This window comes from Equus caballus, chromosome 28, assembly GCF_041296265.1.
Source record: "Equus caballus isolate H_3958 breed thoroughbred chromosome 28, TB-T2T, whole genome shotgun sequence".
In the NCBI taxonomy this organism is placed as follows: Eukaryota; Metazoa; Chordata; class Mammalia; order Perissodactyla; family Equidae; genus Equus; species Equus caballus.
In genome coordinates this window covers 36,172,192-36,188,915 of record NC_091711.1, presented here as the reverse complement: position 1 = coordinate 36,188,915, position 16,724 = coordinate 36,172,192, and the positions used below count along the sequence as shown (strand labels likewise).

Here is a 16,724-nt window from a genome sequence, read left to right as displayed (position 1 = left end):
AAAAATCCGTCTTATGGCTCTCTTGGTGTGACACATCCATTTACAATTCTTTGCCTACAGTGATATTCGTGTGACTAGACATCTAATTTGTTAAATTTAGTTAAATGTTAAAATACTTTTATTAAAATGTGGAAATACTTCTATACCATTGGTAAGTAGCCATTAACCTGAGCCCCAGGAGTGTTCCCCTCACTCCTGTGGTCCCATCCGTCCCTGCCTCTCTCCCTCTCCTGGACCCCTTGACAACTCCCAGGACAAGTAAAGGATCAAGAAAGTCCTAGAAGCGATGGCAACTGCACCTTGCTCCTGCTTCCATTCTAACCATGTATAAGATGTTGTTCATATCCCTCTGAGCATGAACGACGTCACATCTGCTTGTCCCTCTCCTCACATTTCCTGCCACCCTCAGATCACTCATTCCTTGGCCAGAGACCCTCTCCTACCTGAGTCCCTTCCCCTCAGCTCTCGCTCTCATCCCTCTGTTTCCCTTATTGTCGTCTGCACCCTGATCATCCTCAAGCCACCCCCCCCCCAGCCCTGCCCCCAGTACTGCCCCCAGGTTCTTTTGTAGATTGTCCTCTATAACCCAAACCCACTCCACAGGGGTGAAGCATCACAGTGGATGCATAAGGCCGTAGCAGGGTAAAAATGTTGAACTATCTCAGAATCTAATGGTAAATACTCACTACCCTGAGTCCCCTCCCTCCTACCCCGTGACCACTCCTCCAAGACTTCCCCTGTCTGCCCCACGATCCAGTACCTGATCTCCTGGACCCTGCTCCAGGACTGTGGTTAACATTTGTTCTGATGGCTGCATACACTCTGCTAGTCTATAAATGCTTTGTTAATCGTCTCTGCAAAGAACTATAATATAATCTCAAGTGAAGTAAGGGCTATTTCTTCATTTATTAATTCACCGATTCATTCTACCAACATTTATCAATCATGCACTGTATCTGAGACACTAAGCCAGGCTCAGGACCTCCAAACTAGATGAGGTCTCTGCCCTCACAGTGTGTACATTCTGGTAGGGGAGACAGACGATAAGCAAGAAAATAAACATACATGCATGAACAAATATATATTTTGACCAAGGGTTCAAAAGGAAATGAGATTAGCTTAGAAAAATCAGAAATGGCTTCAGAAAGAAGGCTATGTTTAAAATGGACCTTAAGGATGTGCAAGGTCTCTACAGGCCTAGGTGAAGGGAACAGCATAAGCAAAGGCATCAGCCAGGAAACACAGCATGTGTTTATGGACCAGGAATTCAGTTTGTCTGGACAGCGGGGTACAGAGGGGCTCCTGGGAAATCAGGTGAGAAACGTAAGTGGGTTGACCAAGCCAGCCTCTACTCAGACCTGAAGGTGGACTTATACACTACAGAACAGGCAGGTCAAGACCCCAATCCTCAACCTCACGGCCCTCCAGTAAAATACCCACCTGACCATTCAGTAATCTGAGCACAAGTCCACCGTACGAGTTGGGCAGTTTGCGTACTACCCAACGTGCCAGCCCAACCGGGGAGTGAGGCAGCCCCCTGTTCTGTCCACCAAGCTGGATATGCTGTTGTGGGGTTTTCCTAAAACACTTTCCACTGACCCCACTTTGTGCCAGAAGGCAGGTATATCTCCAGAGAGCAGCTTTTTCCATTTCACACAAAAGCCCAAAATAGAGGGGCAACAGACCTGCTTGGACACTCCCTTGCCTGGTCACACTGCTCTGTTCCTTTCAAGTAAATTCTCTGCAATACCCCTTTGTCTACATCATCCCATTCCCACCTCTATGGCTTCTCCCCTAAGCCCACATGACCCCCTTTATCAAACCTCTCACTTAATCAACCTCTCACTTATTTTGGCCAAGTACACACACACACACATACACACACACATTCACACTTCTTCTTACAATGACCTTTTTTTTCATCAGACTACTCCTGAATCCCAGCTCCTCTTTGAATCCTTCCCTGCCCCACCTGGCCTGGCCCCTTCCCCTGTCTAAATGCATGGCTGCCACAACTTCGTCTTCCTTGACCACCCCCACAAATGCTTCTCTGATTTGTTTCATGTTTTTGTTTTAACTCGGTGGGTACCTGTCCCCTCTGGGTCTTTGCCATGTGTGAAGGCAGCAATGACAGCTCACCCAGATTGTAAACTCTCATAACTAGAAACAAGGCCTGTGAATGTATTACTCACTGGGGTGTCATTAAAAGAAACCCACATCACTGTTGCTGTTGGTACCTGTGCTTCATTCAACAAGAAAATGGGATGGCATTAATTCACTGAGTCCATTAATTCAACAAATACACACTGAACATTTACCATAAGCCAAGTACTGGCAATAAAACAGTCAAGAAGATGTGATCTCTCTCCTTGGAGAAGATGTTTATTTAATTAAGATTTTTTGTGTGTATTTACTATGTGCCAGGCATTGTGCTAGACTCTGGCGTTATAGAAGTAAGACACAATCCCCGTGATGAAGGGACAGACAAGTGAAGAAGACAACCACAATACAGGGTGCTGCATACTAAGATCAAGGACTGCCCTGAGTGCTGTGGGAACTCAGAAGGCATACCTGGCCAACCTCACAGTCTCAAGGAAGAGACGTTCATTCAATCAGTCATTCAATATTTACCCATTGCCTACTATGTGCCAGATGCTGTTCAAGGTGCTGAAGTCCTTCCTCATGAAGTCTGAAAATTCCAGTAGGAGAGACAGACAATAAACGCATAAGTAACTATAGACTATGCTAGATGGTGATACGTGCTTTGGAGAAAAATAAAGTTGGGGGGGGGGTGCATAGAGAATACCAGGGTCGTGGGTGAGGGTCCTTGTTATGTATAGAGTGGTTAGGAAACGCTTCACTGAGATAACACTTGAGATAGCTGAAGAAAGTGAAAGACTTAGCCATGTGGTTATCTGGAGGATGACTGCACTAGACAGAGGGAACAAGTGCAAAGAGCCTGGGATACTGGCTGCTTAGACTGTTCAGGAAAGATCAAGTGAGCCAGTAAGACTGGGGCCACGTGAGCCAGGCATTTGTGTTAAAGAAGGAAGTCAATGAGAAGGCAGAGGTGTGGAGCAAGGCCAAGCCTTATAGATGGTGAAAGGGCTCTGGCTTTCACATTGGTTAAGATGGGGAACCACTGTGGAGAGGTTGTGGAGAAAAAGGAACCCTAATACACTGCTGGTGGGAATGCAAACTGGTGCAGCCACTATGGAAAACAGTATGGAGATTCCTCAAAAAACTAAAAATAGAATTACCATACGATCCAGCCATCCCACTACTGGGTATTTATCCAAAGAGCTTGAAGTCAGCAATCCCAAAAGTCCTGTGCACCCCAATGTTTATTGCAGCACTGTTTACAATAGCCAAGACGTGGAAGCAACCTAAGTGCCCAGCAACAGACGAATGGATGAAGAAGATGTGGTACATATATACAATGGAATACTACTCAGCTGCAAAACAGAACAAAATCATTCCATTTGCAATAACATGGATGGACCTTGAGAGAATTATGTTAAGTGAAATAAGCCAGCAAGAGAAAGATAATCTGTGTATGACTCCACTCATATGAGGAATTTAAAACTATGGACCAAGAACAGTTTAGTGGATACCAGGGGAAAGGTGGGGTGGGGGGTGGGCACAAAGGGTGAAGTGGTGCACCTACAACATGACTGACAAACATTAATGTGCAATTGAAATTTCACAAGATTGTAACCTATCATTAACTCAATAAAAAAAATATATTTAAAAAAAAAAAAAGATGGGGAACCACTGGAGGGCTTTAATGGGGAAGGAGGCAGGAGTGACAAGATCTGAGTTTCATTTTTAAAAGCCCACTCTGGCTGTGGTGTGGGGAGCAGCCAGAAGGGGGCAAGGGTGGAAGCAGGGACCAGTCAGGAGGCTATGCAAACATCCACGTGAAATGATTCCAGCTTGGTGTGGTGGTGGAGGTGGTGGCGGAAGCGGTGAGCCTGCCTGCAATCAGACAACAGTGTGTGTCAAATGATGCTCAAATGGATGCCTATGTGTTGTACAAAGTGTAGTGGAAGCATAGAGGAGGGGGGATGCGCCCAGTGCAAAATGACATGGTGAGGGAGACTATCGCCCAGGGGACAGTGGAGCTGGCCCTGGGAAATGCATTCACCAGACAGAAAGTGGATATGTGACCCAGAGGCAGAGAGAGGGGAGGGTGGGGGAAGAAGGAAGAGAGAGATAGAGAATATGTACATGCATGTGTGTTTACACTGGAAGGGCTAAACAAAAACCCCTCAATCATGAAAGAACTGGCAATTTGAAGAAGAGCAGATAGCTCAGCATGGCCAGCTCAGAACACTACCACCTGACAGGAGAGGAGGGACAGGAGCCAGGAAAAAGTTTGGAGCCCACTGTGAAAGGCCCCGATTGCCACGCTAAGAGCATCCTATGGGCAAAGGAGAGTCATCAAGGGTCTTTAAGCATATGGGTGTTTGCCTCACAGCCACTAAGGCTATCTTTCTAAACCACTGACTTGTTTATTCTAAAACTGTTGAGAATCCCCCACCCCCACTCTAGTATCCTTCCTGGGGCATATCCCAATCATTATGTTTACTCTAAGACTCTGGTATTGTATTGCATTGCATCGTACTGTAGTGTGTTATAATCATCTATGTGTGTGTGTTTGTGTATCTGACTCACCCTCTAGTCTGTGGGAAGCAGAAGTCAGGGGCCACACATAGATCATCTCTCCATCATCAGCACCCAGAACATGTTCTGGTGTGTTCAATCGGTGATTACTGGATGGATGGATGGGTGGACGGATGGTTGGATGGAGTAAGATCTGGAAGTGAGCAATAAAATGCTGAGTGGAATTGACCATTGAGAAAGTCAAGAATAATGAAGGAACCATAAATGTTGGTTAATTGCAGATGCATGAAAAGACTGTCCACGTCCTCTGGGGATACTTCCTCCTGTGGAATCTCCACATCGCGTCCTCTCAGACCGTTCACCCTGGAATCAAAGCAAGGGCTACTCAGCGGGCTCTGGACTATGGTGAGTCAGATGCTTTCAGAAGCCAGGCTGCAGGCCCCCTCGTTGGAGTCTGTACCTCAAACCCAGAAGTTCATATTGGGTTGTCTCGTGACTGAGACCAGCTTTACTGTGGAGTGATCCAGTTCTTTATGCAGAAGCTGCTAAGATGGCTGGGAAGAAAGTGTTGCCTAAAGAATAATCAACTTGATGCGAGGGATAGCCGAACACAGCCACAGGTTCTCACTCTCTCTCTGCCTCCCACAGGCATGCACAATGAGCATCTCAGGGTTCTAAAGAAGAATGTGTTACAGGATAGAGCAAAGGAGATTTGAGAGTAAAAGCAGCAACTTAGAGCTTCAGAAAAGGCTTGATTTCAAAAGGCACTTAGATTCCCCTGAAATTGTGGGCAAAATTTACTATGAGTGATGATTGTGCGTTTTTCTTGAGAGAGGCTCCACAACATTTCCTGGATGTGCAAAGGAGTCTGAGACACTGAAAGATTAACAACTCCTTTAGAGGTATTTACAAACACAAGGGAGAGAAAAATGTTGGCTTGAGACGGTCCTTGGGCTAAGTTGAGGTGGGGGCAGATTGTGTGGAGAAAAAGGACTGCAAAATCAAAGTGTATGGGCCTATTTTCCTCCTGTAAATGTTTTCCTACGATGAGCTGAATGTAGGTTGATAGATCTCTCCCATTCCTCCTTAACTAAAGCAGTCAACCCAAGCACTGCTGTCTAACCAAGAAATACCTAAGTGTAACCAAGAAATGCCTCTCCTGCTATACCAAAAAGGAAATAAAGGAAGGGAGGGAGGAAGGAAGGAAGGAACAAACGAATGAATGAAGAAATGAAGGCAGGAACAAGGAGAGAGGAGGGAACGAAGGAAGAGGGGAGAATAAAGGACGGGAGGAGGGAAGGCAAGGAGGAAAGATTGGTCTTTGGGAAACTCCTTGTCCATCCCCCAGTACCTTGTCTGGCACAGAGGATCTAAAATTGATCCCTTTTGCACGCTTGTTATGTGAACCGTGATGTATGTAGAAATACATACAGGAAATGTATTTGTGTGTTTATCTATGTATATATATCTGTATGTGTTTGTGTCTTGTTACTGTATTGATGTGCTGATGTGCACAGAAATGAATATCAGAAATAGATATCTTGTACCAGTATTAAAGTTGTGAGAACAGTTTATTCCACCCTCAAGATCAGAGCAGTTAAAAGAGCAGATCTGAAGTCAGTCCGCATGGATGTGAATCTCAGTTTTGCCCCTTTCCTCCTTGCACAGCCTTGGGCAAGTGGGTTTTCTCATCTGGACAGTGGGAATGATGATTAACAGGGTGCCTACCTCTAATGTGATGTGAGGGTCAGATGAGATCGTCTGTGGAAATAGAGCATGGCATGGTGGAGGACAGGCTTTGAGGTCAGAACATTTCTTGAGTGTCCACCATGGCCAGCCTCTTCAAAATGTGCTTAAAGGGCCCCAGGTTGGTTTAATGCCAACAATAACCCTACAACGAAGGTGTAGTCATTTTAGAGAGGAAGAATCTGAGTCTCAGACGGCCTGAACTAAATTTCCCAAGTCACACACTAGTAAGGGGCCGAGGCAAGATATGCACTCAGGTCTGCTCTGCTGGATCTCAAAACCTGTGCTCTGTCCTCTGCTTCCCATTCTTCCAAGCATTGGATAATGAAACTCACCAGCTGTGGGCTCTTGGGCAGGCTAGTGAGCCTCTCTGAGCTCAGCTGCCCCCTATGCAAAAAAAGGATAATGACACCTGTGTCCTTGGGTTGCTGTCAGGATCAAAGGAGAGAGTGTGCACAGTGTAGTCAGTCCTGGCATAGACAGGCATTTGATACAAACTAGCTATTATTATTTTCATCTCATCAATTATTTACGCCCCTGCATTTTTCCTTTCACACTGTCCTGGGATAACATTCTTTAGCCCTGGCCACATAATGAAAATCTCTCATACTGTTAGCTCTGGGGTCTTGGGCAATTCCATTAGCCTCCCAGAGGACCAGTGTTTTCATCTATAAAACAAGGACAATAATACTCACTTTGTAGGATTGCTGTTTTCTAAGTATCTAAGAGCATGTCTTACTGGATAAATTTCACTTGTATGTTTAATGATAGTACATCATTATCATCTTTGTCATTATCAATAAATACTTCTTTGGTTCCTTCACAGGTGTTCAAGCTGGGAGGGAGATAATTGAGCAAATGGTCAAAGAAAGAAAAATCCCAGATTTAAAGGGTAATGAGTCTCTTGAATTTCTGAAGATTGATTATGTGAACTACAATTTTTCAAAGTAAGTAAAAGAGAAGAGAATTGTCAGCAGTGAAATTAATCTTTAAAATCTCAGGGTTGTGAATATGCCACCATGTGTTCTGGTGTAACACCAGCACCTTCAGAGAAGAGGTTAACAACCTCTCGTGAAAGGCTTCTCAGACAAATGACTCAAGAAATAGAATCATGAAGTTGATAAAGAGTGGAGCATTTGGGTCAGAACACGTGGGTCCACATCATATCTCTGCTGCACACCAGTTGTGTGCACCTGGCAAATCTGCTCGGTGTCTCAATGTCCTGGTCTCTTTCCTAAAGTGAGAAGTCCAATTCAACACAGATGTCAGCTGAGGCCACCTTGCTCCTTGAATTCTAAATGAAATTCTTGTTCATTTCATTGCTGCACTCACCCCCATAAACCTAGATGCAGAATTCAACCACAGTCTCAAAAATAAATCTACTCTCGTCAAGTCTTGTCTTGTTTTAGTGAAGTTTAGTCAAGATTTCAGAGGTCATAAGAATGGGTCACAGGGCACATGGCCTTCTGCCTTCTTGCTGTCTAGACTTTCTCTCCTTCTCTGGAACAACGAGAGTTTCTTCCCCTGGTCTCATGCATAGCAGTTCCACCCACTCCTGGGTACCAAAGAATCTTCCTTTAAGCTCTAAATGCTTTTCAAAGTAATTGCCTGACCAACGAACTTCTCTTCCTAAGAAGAATTCTGGTGGTAGCCATAATCTTTTCTTCCATGTTACGGTAATAAAACCAAAAGTCAAAATCAGTAAACAGTAAAAATCGGATAGTGTAACAAATATGAAGATACTTTATAAAACTTAAACTGCTGTACAAGTATGAGTTGATAACCGTAATGATGGCATAAGGACATCATTGTCAGAACAATGGAATTGACACATTGATTCATATTCTTGTTTCACCCAGCCCGGAGTTTTGAGATTCCATGAATTAGGAATAAAGTTCAGTTGAATGTAGCAGAAAATTACAATGGCTTAGATGTAATAGGGGTTCATTTTTGTCTTACAAATAAGATTGTCTCACAAATAAGAAGCTCAAAGGAAACAGTGGAGGAATCCTATGGAAGCCGCACAGTTTCATCAGAATCTAGCCTTCTTATATTTTTCTGCTCCACCATCCTTAGCTCTGGCTTTTATCCTCAACGTTACCTCAAGGTCCAGTATGGCCACTGCAGCCCAGCCATCGAATCCAGATTTCAGGCTCTTGGAAGAAGGAAGAAGCAAGGATAAAGGGCTCTTATAAGCTGTGTTAGTTTCCTCTTCAATGAGGTTTTTTTCCTGAAGTTCCACTCTAATAATATTCTGCCTATACAATAATGGACAAGACTTAGTCTTATGGCCATATATATAAGCAAGGGAGACTGGGAAATTAGTTTTCCTACCTGACAACTTTGTCATCCCGAACAAATCCCAGAAAGTTTAGGAAAGAAGAAGGGGAAATGGATGTTCAGACAGCAACTGGCAACCTCTGCCTTTGTTGCCTTTAAGATCCCCAGAGGGAATGTAGCAAGAGGATGTCTTTGTCCATCTTGCACACAGTCTTAAAGGTTAGCAGACAGTCAAGCTTTCGTGAGGAATTCTCTGTGATTTGCAATTTGCCCCAATGCTTTATCAATCCAGTGATAATCCCCTGCTACTCCAATTATTTGGAGTACTAATTTCCCTACTGTTAAGGATAACATTCTATAAAACCAAGAGGTTTTTGTGGAGGAAGAGGCCCAGTGGTCTAGGGAAAGTTCCTGACAGGCTCTGGTCTGTAATAAAGTCAGCTATTCAACAAGTATTTATTGAGCACCTACTATGTACTAGGGCTTTGTTCTAGGCATAGGGGATTTTGTAATGAACAACACAGATATGTCCCCTGCCCTTAATGTCTCGTGAAAGAGATGGACGTTAAATATATATTTACAAAATTAATTATTTAATTACAATGATGATAATGCCACAGCAGAAGAATCCAGGACGAATCATATCATATCAAGTGTAGGTAAAGATGAGGAGAAACAGGTGTTCTCATCCATTGCTAGCGAGGTCAGATAAACTGATACAATAATTTTATGTTTTTATTTTTACTTTTTTTGTGAGGAAGATTGGCCCTGAACTAACATCTGTGCCAATCTTCCTCTGTTTTGTGTGGGATGCTGCCACAGTGTGGCTTGACAAGTGGTTCTAGGTCCATGCCCAGGATCTGAACCTGAGATTCTCAGGCCGCCAAACCAGAGTGCATGGAACTTAACCACTACGCCACAGGGCCGGCCCCCAATGGTACAATAATTTTAGACCCATGCTGTCCAAACAGTAGCCACTAGCCACGTGTGGCTATTGAGCACTTGAAATGTGACTTAATTTTTAATTTATTTAGTTTTAATTTAAAAACTGATACGTGATTCAGTTATTGAAAATCTTTTAAATGTGCTTGAAACAATTTGAGTAAGTTTACTTTTCTCTGTTGAAAACGTCAAATCTAAATATGGTCAAGTATTTCAGGTGCAAATGCAATGTCCAGACTGAGGTGTATCATGAATGTAAAATATGTACCATATTTTGAAGACTTTTTTTGGAAAAAGGAAAATAGAATATCTCATTAATAATTTTTATACTGATTACATGTTGAAATGATAATATTCTAGATATATTGAGTTAAAAAAATTAATAAAAGTACTTTCACTTGTTTCTTTTCCTTTTTACTTATTTTTTTTTCCTGCTTTTTTTCCTCCCCAAATCCCCCCAGTATATAGTTGTATGTTTTTTAGTTGTGGGTCCTTCTAGTTGTGGCATGTGGGATGCCACCTCAGCGTGGCCTGACGAGTGGTGCCATGTCCGCGCCCAGGATCTGAACAGGCGAAATCCTGGGCCACTGAAGCGGAGCGTGCGAACTCAACCACTCAGCCACGGGGCCACCCCCACCTTTTTATTTTTTTTTTAAAGATTGGCCCTGAGCTGACATCTGTTGCCAATCTTTTTTTTCTTCTTCTTCTCCCTAAAGACCCCTAGTACATAGCTGTATATTCTAGTCATAGGTCCCTCCAGTTCTGCTATGTGGGATGCTGCCTCAGCATGGCCTGATGAGTGGTGCCATGTCTACGCCCAGGATCCAAACCAGCAAAACCCTGGGCCACCAAAGCAGAGCGCACGAACTTAACCACTCAGGCCAGCCCTCTTTTCCTTTTTTTTTTTTAATGTGGTTACTAGAAAATTTTAAATTACATATGTGGCTCACACAACATCATATGTCTAGTGGACAGTGCTATTTTATAGGTTGATTTACAACGACCTTTTGTTTCTGCATGCCCTTGAACCCAACAATTCCACTTCTCAGCATCCTCCCTAGAGAAACACGTACATAAACACATATGAGGATGTTCGTTGTAGCGTTGTTTATAATCCAGAAATGCTGGAAACAACCCAGATGTCCACCAACAAACGGATGATTTTTTTTAAAATGATACATTTACAGCTTGGAATATTCTACTGTAGTTACAAAGAATGGGTTAGACCTATATGTATCAAAATGAAACTATTTCCAAGATGTGTTAAAGGAATCTCTACCATCCTCTTCCCACAGTGGGACTCAGGATGTGTGACAAAGAATAGATATGAAAGGATGCAAAATAAAGGAAAGAGCAAATAATCGTTTCTTCTCAGCTATCTCATTTATGTTTTAAATTTTTTCTAATCTTATTTTATAAGAATGCCTCTCTTTTGTGCAATGACCATATACAGATGATCTCATTTGGTCTTCCCAAACTACCCATGAGTAACAGTTCCTCTGAGTGATTGACTGAAAGAGGTTAAGTGTCTTACCCAAGGTTACACAGCCAACACAACACTTGGCTCCAAGTCGAGTGCCCTTTGCACAATATATGACGTCGCATAGCCTACTGGTGAAGAACACAGTCTGAAGACAGGCTGAGGAGGCACCCAGGTCTGGTTCTACCACATGTATATGACTTCAGCCAATTTCCTTATCTTCTCACCTCTGAGTGCATATTGTAAAAACAGTAATGGCCTCATAGGATTATTGTGAGGGTTAAAAATGAGCTAATGCATGTGAAGTGCTTACCACAGTGCCTGGCAGGTAGTGATCGCTCATCTATGTTCATAATGATAACTTATCATAATGCATGTGGCCATCTACCTATGTAGATTACACGCAACCCACTGCCTCCTAGTTTAGTGTTTGACAGCTCAGAAAATCCTAGGGGAAGTTAGCGCTCTAAAATAAGTTTCTCCACTAGCGAAGATACATAGAGGGCATTTGGGAATAGGACGAAGACACCCTTTTGATTGTCCCAATGATTTGGGGGGGAGGAACACTACTGGCATTTAGTTGACACATATGCCAAATATCCTGCAATGTGTATTATGGTCTTCTACAAAAAATAGTTGTCCCATCCAAATACTAGTGTCCCCCCTACCATTTAGAAATGGTGGAATAGCTGAAGGAAAAAATAATGATGGCAACGTTGTACTTCTGTCTCTAAAGAAACTAAAGAAGTCCATTGATTATTTACAAATTTGTGTCTAAACTTTCTCATTTCTCCCTCAACTGGACAAGAGTCTCCCTGCCAAGGGTGTGAGGGGAATTAGAAGGCAGTGCCCAGAGGCAGCACGGCAGATCTGACGTTCCTTCCTTTATAGGAATTCACAATTGCCTGTCGAGAGTTCTGCACTGCATTTCTGGCTTTGCCTTACTTAGAGATGCGTCAGAAGAATTACACTAACACCTCTGTTTCTTGTTTTACAGCATAAAAATCAATGCCTTTTCATTTCCAAATACTTCATTAGCATTTGTGCCTGGGGTAGGAATCAAGGTACTGACCAACCATGGCACCACCAACATCAGCACAGACTGGGAAGTCAAGTCTCCCCTTTTGTGAGTATTCCACTGGAAAGTCTGCTGCTGTTCTGGGGGGAATTGAGCAAAAATGGAAAGTTTATAAATTTGCTGATGTTTTTGACGTTAGGCTTCTTTCCATCAACTGTTAACAATATTTCTCCAGAGCATTTTTCCCAGAAGAGATTTAAATCAGAATCTCTCTGCTGGGAGTAGGGAGCAGAGAAGGAGCTGAAAATCATCCTTCCCTTAAAGGCAGAGCAACCCATCAAAATGTCCTTTATGATTTCCTAAGAGCTAGAAGCCCCTGACGGTTGGAGGAGCAGACAGGTGCTCAACAATTTAGACCCCCACTGAGTCACCATATGATCTTAAGCGAATCATTCAATACACTTCCCCATCAGTAGGGGCAACTGACAGAAAAGGAGCCCTTTTACCTCACAAGGAGGTTGGAGGATGATAGTCATCTTGAACCCAGTTCAAGAGGCGTTTGCAGCCTCCTTCAGAAGGGATGGAGCAAATTCAATGTATGCATACAGACCACCTACTATGTGCAAGTCACTGTCCTGGGTGTAATGTTTAGGTCTAGCCTTGGTGTGTGCCCCAGGATAACACATTCCTTCATCCACTTGGCCATTCAACAAGCATTTATTGAGTGCCTACTGTGTACCATTTATCCCCATCTCATGAACTCCAAGAACTCTTGTAGACTGTAGAAAAAGGACATATTCTTCTATAAGTAACATAGATTCAAGTGTCCATTCATTTCTTCGCTGACTCATCAGCCATATATTGAATGCTTATTCTGTGTCAGGCCATGAGCTGAGTCCTGGGGACATGGAGATGAATAACACACAGTCCACTCCCTCAGGGAGTTCACAGTCTACATCTGAGTGTCGCTTCGCCATCTATGCTCTTCCTCAATAAGTTGTGGCCAACTTCACCCCCATGTTCTCTCTCCAAACAAGCGTTCTATATGAATGGTGCTCAATCACCCTGCGGGCAAGAGCATTCAGGATGAAATAACTGTAAGGTCACCAATGCTGTCTTCATTCGGATATCCGTTACTTCATTTGTTTAGTTAATATTCATTCAGCAGCTACTCTGCTCCTGCCTGTTGTAGGTGCCAGGAATCCAGAGGTGAGAAAGTTACTGACCTCCAGAAACTTAGAGTCTGTGGGTCATCAGAGAAACGATCCGTCACCACGCCTGCCTGGATAACCTTGCACTTTTTCTCTCAACAGCCAAGACACAGGAGGAGCTGATCTGTTTCTCTCTGGGGTCTACTTCACTGGTGTCCTTATCCTGGCCCGAAATGACTTTGGTCAGCCAACAGTGAAGCTCCAAGACTGCTACGCCCAAGTGAGCCACGCCCAAGTCTCATTTTCTGGAGAACTCAAGTGAGTGAGAGCACCATGGTGGGCCGTCGCTAGTCTGGGGCTGGATTCTTGGGCAGCACCTAGGGGAGGTTTATAACCAGCAGATATGATCCCTGAGTAAGCCCTGTTTTTGTCTTTTTTTCCTAGAGTCCTGTATAACTCCTTTGCTGAGCCCATGGAGAAGCCCATTTTAAGGAACTTAAATGAAATAGTAAGTCTTTAGAGGTTGCACAACCATGGTGAAATGCCATCAGCCGCAGTACTACCATGCTTTAATTAATCCTTGGGGTCAGTAAACCTTTACTGAGCACCTACTGTGTGCTAGGCACCACCCAAGGCACTTTCACACACATTATCCTTTGCAATTTAATAACAGTTTCCCAGGTGCCTACTGTGTGCCAAATATTGTGGTAGCTGCTGGGGATGCAGAGACAAATAAAACAGCGTTCCCTCGCTCCACTGCTCGCCGCAGCGTGGGGAAACATCAACGAGAGTTTATTTCTCATGTACCTACTGCGTGCCCAGCGCTAGGCTAGGGTCTGTTCAGGATAAGAAAAAGGAATAAACTTATCTTTTTAGGAAGACCAGACTTGGGCTTGTGAAACAATAACAGAAGAGGTACTTGAATTTAGTACATATTTACATGATCATTAGGTGGAACTGAAGGGGTTCAGAGAAATAGAAGAATTAAATAAACAGAGCCTGGAAGAATCCTAGGAGATATTTTTTAGCGGATGCAGGACTTGAACTGGGCCTGGAAGTATAGGTATGATTTGGATAGATAAGGAATGAGGAAGAAGAAAGGATATTTCCAGCCAATAGGAACAGTGTAAGTTAAGATGGCTTCCAAAGCTACAGGTATCTTGATTCCAGAAGTCAGTGTCTGAGGAAAGGGGAAGACCGAATTAGCTGTGTGCTCTCTCTCCAACTTGATCATACCTTCCCTGAGCTCTTTGCTTATATTTTGGGAGAGACAAGGAGAGGGATGAGGAGGACTGGAAAAGACGGAGACCCCTTTCTAGAACAGAGGGGCAAGGATGGTGTCTGGCCATCTCCATCCCCCTCGTGCCCAGCTCAGTGCTGGGCAGGGAGTAGGTGCTTAATGAATGTCGGTGAGGAAATCAACATGCAAAGACACCAAGCAGCTTGTCCAACGAGGTGGCCCAGCTGGCCAGGGGCCTCTGAAGCTTCACGGTCTTTTTCCATCCTCATCTGACAGAGGCTGAGTGCCAGCAAACGTGCGTATTAAAGAGTGACTGGGAATTAGATAGGGCTGTCACCTTCAAGACCCCACATGAGATCATTCCTTTGTTTGAAACGAGGTGTGGTTCTTTGAGCTCTGACAAGAAGCCAGTAGTTAAGTTTGCCTGGAGTTTATATATGACTCGGAGATCACAGACCTTTGCTTCCAGGATTCCTTCTGTGCTGCTGGAAAATGAAGAGCATGCTCAGACCACAGCTGTCGAGCCATGTCAGACCAGATTTCAAAACCTAGGGATGTAACCCCTGTCAACTCGCTTAACCTCTGTAAGCTTCTGTTTCCCATCTGTAGAGGGGACAGTAGTGCCTACCTCTCAGGGCTGCGGTGAGGATGAAATGGGGTTAAAACAACAACAGCTAACGTTTACTGAATGCTGACTACGAGCTGGGCAATTTTACGTGGATGACCTCGATTTCTACTCACAGTAACCTGATGAGGTAGATACAGTTATCATCCCCATGTTGCAGATGAGGAAACTGAGGACAGAGAGTACAAGCAACTTGCCAAGGGATTCAACCCCAGGCAGCCAGGCCCCCGGGCCTCTGCTAATAATCACATCCTGGGTGCTTTGCACACACCTGGCACGTGGCAGACCCATCCATGTTGGTACTCTTCCTCCTTCCCGAAGATGTGCTTGAGTCTGATTCAAGATTGATTTTCTAATTCCAAAGGGCCTAAGTAGATCTGAATAGATGTCTGACCTAATGGGCTCTCAACCCAGCCCAGTGGGAAAGTAAAGGCCACAGCTCTAGCCCCTCCCAGCAGGGCACAGCACTACTGACGCAGAGGTGGGAGGCGGGAGGCGGCCGCATGCCCTCTGCGGTCAGGAAAGGTACAGCCCTTCAGCAGCAGGTTCCTCAGGTGTGACAGCACCAGCATGGACTGGGGCACATGTCGTGTCATGCTACAGGGAGGAAAGCCAAGGGCTCATTCTTTTATGGGGCTAACTGGGTGTAGTCCCGGTTGCTATGAAGTTTAGCAATGACATACCGCCTGTACATAGGTAACTTGAGGCCTATAGGCATCAACTTATTTAAGGGAAAGTCTTGATGACCAAAAGCAGAATGTCTCCTAACCAGAGGGCTTTTGTTTATAGGGTCTAGGCCCATAAGTAGAGGTTTCCAGCACAATATGATAACCTGCATGTTTTTCTTTTCATTCCTTTTACGGCCAGCTCTGTCCCATTATCACAAGTGAGGTGGAAGCACTGAATGCCAATCTCAGCGTGCTGGAGGGTGAGTCCTGGAACTGTTGCTTCTGGATGGTTCTCTTCCACCTTCAAACTCTGGTGCTCTTCAGGTGTCCTTTTCAATGCAGTGTAGCTCCGGCTCTCCAGTCTGCTTTACGCTCTGCCGCCTAGAGCCGTGGGAAGGTGCATGGGAGCACACGGCCTGTGAATAGAGCCTGCTCTTTCCTGCTGCTGACCGACTTCACTGCAGGAAGGGGTGCCTTCCGGAGTCTAGGTGCGGGTCAGAGAATTAAATTCTCATGAGCCTTAATCCCAGCTCTGGCACTAAATCCATCCTCTTCAGAATGATTAATGCTAGTCTTGAGCAGGTTATCCCCTGGCTCTAATGCCCTCAGGGGCTCCTCGCTGTCTTCAGGATCAAGTCCAAACGCCTTAACATGAACTACAAGACCCGCCTGCCAGGCTCTGGCTCCCACTTGCCTCTCTCAGCTTCGTCTTTCACCTTTCTCTGCTCCAGCTATCAAACCGCTTCTACTGCCCTAACACCCCTTGCCTTCTCTCCTGCTGTCCTCTCTGCCTCGAAGTGCTTTCTCTCTCCTCCCTCCATTTATCTACTTGATAGATATTGAGTTCCTATTTCTTGGCCAGCACTGTGCTCAGCCCTGAAGGATAGAGTCCCTTCCGCTCCCCACCCCTCAATCATCCTTTGTCCTGTCCACTCATCTTTATTCTTT

The 16,724-nt window shown here is 44.5% G+C and overlaps 1 protein-coding gene across 13 annotated transcripts in view; it reads left to right on the top strand.

The window, feature by feature from the left end:
* The window catches only part of BPIFC (BPI fold containing family C), a 53,155-nt gene that overhangs the window by 14,462 nt on the left and 21,969 nt on the right, over window positions 1–16,724 (top strand). For all 13 annotated transcript variants that reach the window (XM_070254125.1, XM_070254123.1, XM_070254121.1 and 10 more), the window contains 6 exons: window positions 4,908–5,031; window positions 7,199–7,319; window positions 12,072–12,200; window positions 13,406–13,561; window positions 13,688–13,751; window positions 15,976–16,036. In XM_070254125.1, the coding sequence (XP_070110226.1) occupies window positions 4,908–5,031; window positions 7,199–7,319; window positions 12,072–12,200; window positions 13,406–13,561; window positions 13,688–13,751; window positions 15,976–16,036 (655 nt within the window). The remainder of the gene's footprint in view (window positions 1–4,907; window positions 5,032–7,198; window positions 7,320–12,071; window positions 12,201–13,405; window positions 13,562–13,687; window positions 13,752–15,975; window positions 16,037–16,724) is intronic.